Source organism: Arachis hypogaea, chromosome 11 (assembly GCF_003086295.3).
Source record: "Arachis hypogaea cultivar Tifrunner chromosome 11, arahy.Tifrunner.gnm2.J5K5, whole genome shotgun sequence".
In the NCBI taxonomy this organism is placed as follows: domain Eukaryota; kingdom Viridiplantae; phylum Streptophyta; class Magnoliopsida; order Fabales; family Fabaceae; genus Arachis; species Arachis hypogaea.
The window spans coordinates 135,681,415-135,692,483 of record NC_092046.1 but is presented as its reverse complement, the minus strand read 5'-3'; the positions used below and the strand labels follow the sequence as shown (position 1 = coordinate 135,692,483).

Here is an 11,069-nt window from a genome sequence, read left to right as displayed (position 1 = left end):
GCCATCATCCTCCATCTCGGGTCTGTCATGAGTTGTCCCAACCGGGTCGATGTCGTCGGTCCTGGTGCGTGCATCCCACTGCGGCGCAGCCTTCTTCCGACGTCCGCTGTCCGCCAGCTTTCCCCGTGGCCAGCCACAGCGATTGTGTCGCATGCACCGTCTACGGGTGCCCTGCGATGATGGCTGCTTCTAGCCCCTTCGCTCACGTCATTGAGAGGAAGGAGTAGAGCCCGACCCGGACTCCCTCTCGCAGGCCCAGACGCAGCACCGCATCCTTCACATGATGTTAGGCCCAAAAAGATCTTAGTTCCCTCCTCACCCTTTTTGTTTCGGCTGGCCCAATCCTTGCTTAAGAAAGTGGATTTTTCCCCTTTTGTGGACCCCCTTATCAGACCATTTAACGCGCATGAAACTGTTCTCTCAGAATCTGCCTCATCATCCATAACGGTTCCTGCCCCCAAATCATGCAAACCTTGAATGTTGCCATTAACTGCTTGATATGTTACGATATTCAAGCGATTGTGATGATTACCGCCGTTAGACCATTCATTCAAAATCTTAGTTGGAATTACTAATCCACCCTTGTCTTCTTCCTCTCCCTGTGTTACCTTCATCAACATCTCTTCATCTTGACCATCCTCCTGCGACCATTCTGCTTGATATCTCTGCCATATACCCACCCCTGGCCTCTTACTTGCTTTAACGTTGTTCTTTTGCTCACCGTTTACTATCCCTTCATCACCAAGTCTTTCCGTGCACTGTAGGTTACACGCCTCATGTCCAACCTCCTTCACCAAAACATCGAAGCGCCCAGTACCAACTATTATATGGATCCATTCCTGGATGACGTCCATGACACACGTATCAATTTGCACTTGACCTACAGTGAACGAATTGCATAATTTCGTCTTCCTATCACACCCAACTACTTCACCCCATTGGCCCCCTATCGTTTTGAATGTGTCAATAGACCATGCATGTAGGGGAACCCCAAAACATTCAAGCCACACTCTATGAGTTTCATTATGCTCCGACTCCTCCCATCTCCATACATTGTGGAACAACTGTAGGAGATGATTCATGTTCAAGGTGTATGTCTCTTCAGCATGTATAGCGCTATCAAAAGTTAGAAGAGCTTTGTACGCCCCCAACTCCCTAACTTGGACAACATTAGGCAAGTTTATCGCGACCCTTTCCTTCAAAGATTCAAAGATAATAGGCTTGGTCGTGCCCCCTACAAGACTTCGTTGCAGCCATTCCAAATTTTCCTTAGCCACTCCTACCTCTACCTTCTTCGTCCATCCATTTCCGAGCGGGTCCTTTTCGACCTTCTTCTGTAAAGCATGTCCAGATGACAAAGCATCATTCGGCACCCCTTCTCCATGTGGCTTCTGATTCGTGAGGTTTTTCGTGGCCTCTACTCATTGTCCATTAGTTATGTTGGACGTTTCTGACATCCTTCTGTATTTAGCCTCTTCCACAAATACAACCTTACCTTTCAGCCTCATTCGATTCATTTTCGCTATAGCTTTCAACGTCCCTCCTTTCATTGTGTATTGAATGAAGGCAAAAAAGTATACCCGTCCACTTTTTTGTTTTCCGGGATAGATATATATTATTGATGCATCCTGTCCAGTTGAACAATTGGTATAACTCTCTCTTTGATATGTCTTCAGGAAGGTTGCTCACAAAAATGGAGTAGGACTCATGCTCTAGCCGCCGATACTCTTCTCGGTTCCAAACCCTCGGATCTTTGTCATGTTCTCTAGATCTACCCCTCCCGGTGTTTCCCACCCATGCTCTCACTCTCTCACGCTCTCACTCTCTCATCCTCTAGTCCTATATTTTAATTTGATCTCCAATTTTTTTTTTGTTTTTTGACTTTCGTTTTGTACAAATATTATTTCTCAACTTTAAAAGCATTTTATTTTTAGAGAAATATTAAAAAGTGAGCAAAATTTATTGTTTTTGTCTTTTTGGACATCAATGTTTAACCTAATGAGTTAGAAGTAGAGATTTTATTTTTTATATTGTAGTACAAGTAGTATTTTTTAATAATGTAAAAACTTAGCGTATTTTTATTTTATATGAATACTACAAATCCGAGGGTTAGATTTGTATTCCAATACTGAAAATTTTTTGAGCAAGCAAATCGGACTCTCCAATTTGCGTTTTTTGAATTCTGTTTTGTTTTTTTTATTCAAAATCGATCTTCAGTTTTCTACCCCTACTCAAAATCGACTCTCAGTTTTTTACTTCTATCCAAAATTTGACCCTCAATTTTCTACTTCCACCCAAATCTAAGCCTCCAATCTATAAGTTCTAATTAAAAAAATAAATTGTCTCCATATCCATAAGAAACACACCAATTTTTTATAATTATGCATAACACATTCCTCCAATCCATTATCAAAAAAATTAGATTGATGTTAACGTAGCAGAGTTGTATTCAATTACTAAACTAAATAAATTGAATTGGTGGCTAAAAATGATGATAAAAAATAATAAATTTTGTCTATCCTTAAACATTTTTATTATTTTTTTATTTCATCATTTTTTACAAATTACAAAATAACGAACTCATATATCATATCATTTAGGCATGTAACATGACCACTATCACAGTTAGGAATATTATCGTTACGTAATTACATGAAATTGTAGTTGATTTCTACTTGTTGGTTATGTTATGTATGGTATGGAGTCAAATCTTATCAAAGGATTGGCTGTAACAATTCAATTCATGGACAAGAGAAGAAAAGAGAAAGACAATCCCCATCCCCATAATAACAATAACAGATCATATACATGATGTTATGGATAAGGTTAAGGTTAAAGTTAAAGTTAAAGTTAATCCTGTGGTGTTTCACTATGTCCAGCGTGGCATACTTACTAATGATATTCCGAAAATACCCCGGGAGAGAAATTTCAAAATAGTATTTTGACACCACCCTGTAATGACCACAAACCTGTCTGTGAGATGAGCCAAAATAGGCAAAGCGAAATGTACGTCGCTGCAGATTTATTCAAACACATTGTCAAAGGGGAAGGGTCCCTGAAGCCTTCGCATACGTGTATAGGAGGGAAAAGCTTGGGCTCAAAGGAACCTCTTCCTCTTCTTCTGGGGAGTTCTTTTGAGTTCCTACCTTCCCCGGGCCCCCCTCTCTCTCTCTCTTCTGCCTTCTTCATCATCTTTGTGTCTTTCACGTAAGATATCATATTATTTGTACATAGTAATAAGAAAATGCCGTTTGAAAAGCTTGCATATTTTGTTGTGCATTTTTTATATCATGCATGTCAAGATCTGTGTGCTAGAAACGGTTATCAATAAAATATTATATGAATTGTGGTGTGGTGCAGTGCGGTGCAGGTAATTAGAAGGATCAAAGAAAATGCACGGGTACACAAGGAAGGCAGCTTCTCCAAGAGGAGAGGTGGGAGAGATTGACACAACGGCTCCGTTCCAATCCGTCAAAGCTGCTGTTAGTTTGTTTGGAGAAGTAGCCTTCCACAAGGACAGATTTTCTATCAAGAGAAGATCTTCAGAGGTATTCATCAATTAAGATACCAAAATTCAATTATTACATAGATAAATGATATGCAATGTTCTTGGATCTGTAGGCAATTTTACAAACTCACAATCTAGATGATGGATGTTGAATAAGGAATATATATTTATAGATATATTGTTTGGCTCTTCTTTTATGGTTGCAGAATGTGTTTGAGAAGGAGACACAGCTTGTCTTGGCACAAAAAGAGTTGAGCAAGATAAAGAAGCAGCTGGACAATGCCGAGACGGCGAAAGCAAAAGCGCTGTCAGACCTTGAGAAGGCAAGGATGACACTCAAGAATTTGACAAGAAAGCTGTCCAACATGAGAGAATCCAAGCAATCGGTGATCAATGCTGCTCAGGCTGTGCAGAATCAGGGAAAACAACTCGAGAAGTCGCTAAAGTCGCTGTCCGTAAAAGCCATAGGATTTGAGGCATGGAAACGTGAAGTGGAAAATGCAAGGAAGAAGTACACGGTAACCATAAATGAACTAGATGCTTCTAAGCAAGACCTCACCAAGATCAGGCAAGATTTTGATGCAGCTTTGGAGGCAAAGCTGGCAGCACTGCAGGCAGCAGTAGACGCTCAGCGTTCGGCAAAACTCAACTCCGAAAGGATCAGCGAACTCTCGAGTGAAATCGCAAACATGAAGGTGAGAGCATCAATTGAGCAAATGAAGCTTTCATCTGAGGCAGCAGAACAAGAAGAACAGCAATCAAATGTCACAGGACAAAGAGAAGCCCAACTAGGCTTCTACAGAAGTGCTAAGGAAGGAGCATTGGAAAAATTGCAGGCCTTAAACAGCCAGTATGATCCAGAGCTAGTGAAGAGTCTAGATGCCAAACTTGCTGAAGCAAGTGCAGAGATTGAGGCTCTTCACGAGCAGATGAGAAAGATCCATGCTTCTGAGATGGAAACTGTGAGAATTGTAACTGCAGAGCTCAAAGAAGCAACAAAGACACTGCAAGACATTGTTGCAGAGGAAAACTCCCTCAAGAACCTTGTGTATACTCTCAGGCAAGAACTAAAACATGTGAAGAAGGAGCAGGATGAAGTGAGGGAGAAGGAACAGGCAGCAGCAGATCTTGCTTCTTCCCTTGCTGAAGAACTGCAAGGGAGCATGGCAATGGCAAAGCCTAAGCCTGGTTCTGAGGAGGAGAAGGAAGCTGAAACCTATTACGAGCAGAGTCTGCAAATCCGGAAACTAAAAAAGGAGGCAGACGAAGCGAAGAGAGAAGCTGAAGAGATGAGCAGTAAGGCTCAAGAGCTGAAGCAGGAGGCTAAAAATTCCCGGGCAGTGTCTGAAGAGCAAGGGATTAAGCTCCAAATTGCTATGAAGGAGGCTAAGGAAGCAAAAGCATCAGAACAAAGAGCCCTTGTGGAGATGGAGCATCTGGCTGAAGTGCAAGCCAGAGTCACAAACTTGAAAACCGGTGCTAGGATCAAATTGTCAAAGAATGAGTATGAAACAATGAATGAAAAAATCAAGAAGTGTGAAGATTTGGTTCATGAGAAAGAGGCAGCTGCCAAGGCTGAGTTACAAGCAATTTGCATGAGGAAGAATGAAGTGGATATGAAGGTGCAAGCTAATCTGAAAGCAATTCAGGAGATAAAGGCTGCAACGGAGATGGCTTTGTGGCATGCAGAGATGGCGGATTCTGCAAAGGAGGCATTTGAGAATGAACTTATGAGGTGGCGCCAACAAAAGCAAAAATCAGATGTTTCCTCCAAGATGATGGATTTCTCAGAGAGCTCTTCAAGATCAGTGTCACTTAGCATCTAGAAAGTGAAATCCACCAACAGATGCTTGTGAGATTGATTGACTCATTCTTTCATTCATTCATTATAACAAAGGAACACTCCTTGCAGTGAACCACCACTCACTTTATGTATCAGCATCTCTCATAGTACGCTTGGAAACATTTAAGGCTTCCTTTTTTTCATTGAAAAAACATTGTGCAAAAAATGCCAATTATCATTGTATACATACTCTTGCTCCTAGGTGATAACTTTAAAGTAAAGTTTCTGCCTCTTCAGTCAGGTAAACTTAAAATGTAGACATAGTTGTCTATCGTTCCTTACTGCACATTATGTAGACTTTTGCAAAGTCAACGATGGTTAAAAGTACCATGTGTTATTTCAGGAAGTAACAAAACATCATCAACATCACAAATTCACAATCTAGTCGTACCAAATAATCAGGATTCTTAGAATGCTTCTAAAACCAAACCAACTCGCCTAATATATATTGAGACATTAGGAGGCTTGAGCATCAAACATTCTCATTGGAGAAATTCTTGTATGAAATATAAATCTAGCACTTCATATTTTAACACAATAACAATCAAACTCAGTCCACTGGCTTTGTTTAAACTACACTTCACTGCTGTGCTTAAATTATGAATGTCATGTCCATCAATTTCAAGAGCCTTTTTAATTAACGAGGACAAAGGACATGATTATTTTATATTGTAATAACAAATGGGAAACAAAACACTGGCGCATAAATGAATTGGATGTGATGAATTGATTATATTCTGAGACTAACATTAATAGTAAAGTATTATGTAAACAACAATACTTTAGCCACAAATAAGAATGTATTTTTATTCCTACTTATTTCTCTATACAATACTTTCAATTTGATATATTATATCTGCAAAGAAATGGACAAATGATATATCTAATCTGGCTACTACCTCTGAATTTCTAAAACAAACAAAAATATGGCTGAGTAATTCCTGTAATCCTGATAGTAGAAATATGGATGATTAGTAGTACTGTCAAAGATCAGATGATCAAGAGATTCAACAAAGCCTTAGATGTTAACTCATCAATGCAAATCCTGAATGCAAGTATTAGTCATCAATGATTTTGAGGTCTGAAACTCCATTGCCATTATGAAACTTCTGTAACTCTGACTCTAAAGTCTTGGCAATTGATGCTTCTTCACCTTCGGCCGGCGGCTCCGGAAAATCTACATGAAAGGATCCCTGCTTGATGGGTTCAACAGATTCGCGGAGTCTGGCTTGCTGATTGATGTAACTGTAGAGCTGTTGGTGAAAGGGGTGATCCAAGGAATAGCAATTTTCACTTCCTCTCCCTGAATGCTTGGATGATCCAGAGCCTTCTTTTTTGCAGAAGTGTGGCAGAGATGAGTAATCCATGATCTACATACCAAGTTTTCTTTATTAGATTCAATTAGGCAACGTAGAAAAAGAATGCGGAAACCACATAACCAAGACTGTCTCTACCTTCAACAACTCCTCTCGCCCACAGCCTGGTAACACCTGCACTTTTCTTTTTGTCCTCTCTTGTAAAAGTGGCTTCACAACCTGCTAATGCTAAGTGTTTAACATCATGCTGGTGTCTCAATAGGTGCTCAGCAGAAAGCAACTGCCATTTAAAGTAGCAATTTCGCACAGGAAACAAGGTTGTACAGAATAATGTCTTCTTACCTTCCAACAAGCTGAAAATATGTATGGGGTATTTACAACGTAATAAGTTTCTGTCTTCTCGGGGTAGTTCAGATCATCAATGGATGATATAATAGTTAACAACTGCAACAGCATAAACAAGTCAGCAAGATATATAGCCATTAAACTCACGGAAGGGAGGAGAGAAGAAACTTCATTATGTCATTTTTCATAAAGCAATGAGCAAAGACTCCAATCTGGAACAAAATTTTGTGCATGTTAAGCACTTTCAGATATACTACCAGTTACTAATCCTGATCTGATAACAACCATTTTTACATGAGCACACACTTCTCCAGCATACCAATTCTTCACAAGCCATTCTATTCACAATCCATATATAACTTCAAGAAGGAACATAAATAAATTCAGTGCATAATTAATCATGGGCATGCTAGTCTTGCTGGATCAAGTGGCCGTATGAACTAAATAAGTACCTTAATCTGGTTCAGGGCTGACAGCTTCAATCCTGTCATATCTAAAACCTTTATACATTTGGTAATAGGCCGCCCATGCTTCTTCGACGCAGAAGGCTGCAGCCATATATGTGTCAAAACAAAAAGGAAGAAAGTCTCCTATAACTAATAACTGGTTAACAGAAGAATATTCCAAAGACTACTGCTCACCAAGATTACTCGATCACGATATTCATTAATTTGAATGTGAGACTGCACATAATAATGAACCTGCATTCAAACAAACATACAAAATAATGCCAGAAGAGATTGGAATCAAAAGCCTGAAGATTAATGTATACTGTACCCGAAAAAATAAAGCAGTGTCCTTTTTCTTTTCTTCTAATAATTAAACTTACAGATGCTTTATCTAATGTGCTAAGCCCAGCACCAATTGCGAAGACAGGAAGACCCTAGAGGAAAATAAACAGGGAAATAAGTCAACTAAACAATATTATTTAATCAACGTCAATGTAAGTATGTGGTCATAAAACCAATGTTTCACTAACAATTGCAATAATGTCAGGTTGCTTTCTGTTTTGAAGCACAACTACGATGAAATGGAATGAGAAAAAGAATATGCTTGAGAATGAGTACCTCTCTTGAGTACCCTGACAAACCTATGAGTTGTGAATCACGCACTGCTCTGTATAAATCAGGAGGAATAATTGGTCTCTGAAAAGAATCACCAAAAAGATTTATGTGATGTAAAAGAAAAAACCAATACAGCACTAATGAGACACACTGTATACTTAGCAAAAGAAAAAAAAAAAAAGGATAGCAGGAAACAAACTTCATTCAATCAAGCACTGAACTTGGAAAAAAAGAATCTATATATATATATATATAAACTATTGTGTTAGAGATACAACATAATATGAACTTACAGATAAGATGTTGTCAATATCATTTTGAACTCTCCAGTTTAAACAATCAACCAACTGAAACACAGTACAACATCATGTTACTTAGTTTTAACTTACAGTGAAGAAGATATTAGCAAGCAAAAGATTAAACAAAAAGGACACTTGCACTATGTATCTTACCATTTTATGGGCCTTGGAAGGATTCCATTCTCTTGCTTTTAAAAACCGCACTAGAGTTTGAGTGACATATCCTTGATGAACATTCTATCAATGAAAGCAAGTAAAATCAATGAGAGAGAGAAAAGGAGAAGGAACAAATGTATTATATCGAATTTAGAAGGAAGAGTTATTAGCTTTTTCAGCCAACTTTTAGTCAATACTAATATAGACAGAAATTATTACTCTTGTGTTGATCAGTATATAATTAAGAAACTGAGTGAAAGTGTGAAACACAAGAAAGAGTAGATACTTAAAAATTGAAACATTTTACATATTGTGCCAAATATTCAAATCACCAGCAAAGACAAAGATTTCACTTTCAGGGACTCGAGCTATGTTAAGAGAATCCATTATCTCACAAAACCTACAAAGCAGCGAGCTTTCTAACAGGCCATACAAGAACACAAAAATTAATGCAGATAAAAAAAAACAATATATAAACTGTCAAAATCAGCATAGTTTCCTAGTAGCAAAACCCATGAAGTAATTTTAATTCAAAGTCAATAACTGTGGTCGGGAGAAAAGTTGGAAGGTCAAAAAGTCAAGGAATGAATTTGACTTGAAGAATTTTGAACCGATCGGTTAGAGCAGAAAGAAAGGAAGGAAGAAAGAAAGGATGAAGAATGAATGCAGAAGGAAAATAGGAGAAATGCTAACCTGGAATGTTTTCTTCAATGGCTCCTCAACTGCCATTGATGGGAAATGGAGTTCAGCAAAAGAGAAAACAAGTGAGGAGCCCATAATGAGAAGAAAAAGAAGAAAGAGAGGTAAAGGAGAAACCTTGATCCATTGATGCTTGCAACTCTTTGACGGCTTCCTCGGGAACAAGCCCCATTTCCTTGTTGCTGAGAATGAATGAAGAGTCAACAAGCCCAGAAACTGGTGGCGTGAATGTGAACACAACACAAACCCACTTCAATTGGGGATAAGCCTTTGTCGCAGCTTGCTTAGGTTCAATTTTCTTCGCACTTTAATTTGCTATTTTGCTTCAATGTTACTGATACCGCTAACGAGAAATTTGAAGAACGGAGAGAAACACGCACGGAGAGAAAGGTCTAATGAAGAAAAGGAGGGTGCATTATATATAATTAAAGAGAGGAGAGTCAAAACTCAAGATTCAAGAATGGCGGGCCTAACCTAACCCCCCCTCTCACCTGGAAACAAATTCTCTGTGAATTAAATTTACATTTGATAAATTGAATCTTCTTGAGAGAATAGTTAATTCAAAACACACACACTCTCTCTCTCTGGATTAAATTGAATGTTCTCGTGATTAGTGGCATGGTTGATATTTATTTTTCCCTTACTACTATTATATGTTAGAAATAAAGATGCAGAAAAAAGGGAAGCTTCCGAATCTAAAGTATCAGAAGACTTTTCAGCATAAAGCAGGAACCCAAAGTATCTTTAATTCTTGAATAAAGTCACAGCCACGTCCCGGAAGATTTTGATTTCGGATAATTAGTGTCCGAAGAAATTTTTCTTTTTCATTTGGCCATTTACAATAATAAATGGTGATAATTTTTTATTAATTTATTACGTAAAATTTAATAATGATATTTATATATCTTTATTTGTATCTGAATCAAAGTTACTAGTTTATGAGTTTTGGATATTTTAATTGGCACAATATTATTTTTAGGTCAGGAGATAAAATTATCTGCGAATACACTCTAATGCTTAAGTTAATAGTGTTTTTAAGTGTTAAGATAGGTAGATATCTACTTGCTAAGTTTCCTCTTTTTCTTATATCATTTTTCCGGTTCGATGTTATTAGATATTTACTGTCTTCGATATCTATTTTTTATTATCATAATATGGTGACTTAAAGAGGTTTTAACGTTTTCTTTTTCTCATGATATATCCTTTAGTTCGTAACGTAGTCTTTTCGTTAAATGTTAATAATATCCTTTAATTTGTCGTTTCGGTAAAAAAATCTATCATTGTCTAGTCTTTGATAACATAACATGGTTTATATTGTATATCAAATTAGGATAACTCTATGGACTAACTCAACATCCAACCTGTCAAATATGCTTTTTGCAAAACCTTTCGAATCGGCTTATCGGCTCGTACTATAATTAAATAGCTTTGAAAATATTGCCGTAACTGACGCGCCGACGTAATCAAACCAAAAGCCAATTTTTCTAATTTTGAATATCTTAATTCATGTAATTGAAGAACCTTACTTATAAAATAGACAGGCCATTGGTGTTTACTCTCGTTTTCCAATACTAAAGTGGAAGCTATAGTTTCCTTAATCACAGACAAATACAAATAAAATGGGTTTTCAGGTTCTAGTTTCGCTAAAATAGGAGGAGACGGCAATAATTGTTTAAAATATTGGAAGGCAATCTCACACTCCTCTGTCCAAGCAAAATCCATGCCTTTTTCATTAAATTAAAAAACGGCTTCGTTTTTTCAGCAGAAGCACCCAAAAATCTTGATATAGCGACTAACCAACCTGTAAGTCTCTGAACTTTTTTAAGGCTCTAAGGTCTT

At 37.8% G+C, this 11,069-nt stretch overlaps 2 protein-coding genes across 4 annotated transcripts; one reads left to right on the top strand and one right to left on the bottom strand.

Annotated features, from left to right (window-relative positions):
• The first annotated feature begins 2,965 nt into the window (after nucleotides 1-2,965).
• On the top strand, nucleotides 2,966-5,572 carry LOC112722798 (WEB family protein At1g12150). Its single transcript, XM_025773967.3, has 3 exons — nucleotides 2,966-3,207; nucleotides 3,361-3,548; nucleotides 3,715-5,572. Exons 2-3 carry the CDS (start codon nucleotides 3,393-3,395, stop codon nucleotides 5,332-5,334), a joined length of 1,776 nt encoding a protein of 591 aa, XP_025629752.1. The 5' UTR covers nucleotides 2,966-3,207; nucleotides 3,361-3,392; the 3' UTR covers nucleotides 5,335-5,572.
• Nucleotides 5,573-6,055: 483 nt separating this feature from the next.
• LOC112722799 (phosphatidylinositol/phosphatidylcholine transfer protein SFH9) lies at nucleotides 6,056-10,001 on the bottom strand. 3 transcript variants are annotated; one of them, XM_025773968.3, is made up of 11 exons: nucleotides 9,348-10,001; nucleotides 9,225-9,253; nucleotides 8,529-8,612; nucleotides 8,370-8,423; nucleotides 8,080-8,157; nucleotides 7,842-7,895; nucleotides 7,654-7,713; nucleotides 7,465-7,560; nucleotides 7,010-7,111; nucleotides 6,806-6,886; nucleotides 6,056-6,721 (listed from the first exon to the last, which is right to left on the bottom strand). In XM_025773968.3, the coding sequence occupies exons 1-11, from the start codon at nucleotides 9,400-9,402 to the stop codon at nucleotides 6,410-6,412; spliced, it is 1,005 nt and encodes a 334-aa protein (XP_025629753.1). In that variant the 5' UTR covers nucleotides 9,403-10,001; the 3' UTR covers nucleotides 6,056-6,409. The 3 variants fall into 3 exon arrangements, with proteins under 3 accessions (XP_025629753.1, XP_025629754.1, XP_029146121.1); XM_025773969.3 differs by having other exon boundaries at nucleotides 8,864-9,253; nucleotides 9,348-9,918; XM_029290288.2 differs by lacking the exons at nucleotides 9,225-9,253; nucleotides 9,348-10,001 and adding an exon at nucleotides 8,885-8,907.
• Nucleotides 10,002-11,069: the final 1,068 nt, after the last annotated feature.

What these genes read in the sequence shown, in the direction of transcription:
- LOC112722798 (XM_025773967.3), top strand. Translation starts at nt 3,393, where the DNA reads ATGCACGGGTACACAAGGAAGGCAGCTTCTCCAAGAGGAGAGGTGGGA. An exon ending in TCAAGAGAAGATCTTCAGAG is followed by an intron (nt 3,549 to 3,714) that starts GTATTCATCAAT and finishes TTATGGTTGCAG; the next exon opens with AATGTGTTTGAGAAGGAGAC.
- LOC112722799 (XM_025773968.3), bottom strand. Translation starts at nt 9,402, where the DNA reads ATGGGGCTTGTTCCCGAGGAAGCCGTCAAAGAGTTGCAAGCATCAATG. An exon ending in CTTCCAAGGCCCATAAAATG is followed by an intron (nt 8,424 to 8,528) that starts GTAAGATACATA and finishes ACTGTGTTTCAG; the next exon opens with TTGGTTGATTGTTTAAACTG. An exon ending in TATTTTCAGCTTGTTGGAAG is followed by an intron (nt 6,887 to 7,009) that starts GTAAGAAGACAT and finishes TAGCATTAGCAG; the next exon opens with GTTGTGAAGCCACTTTTACA.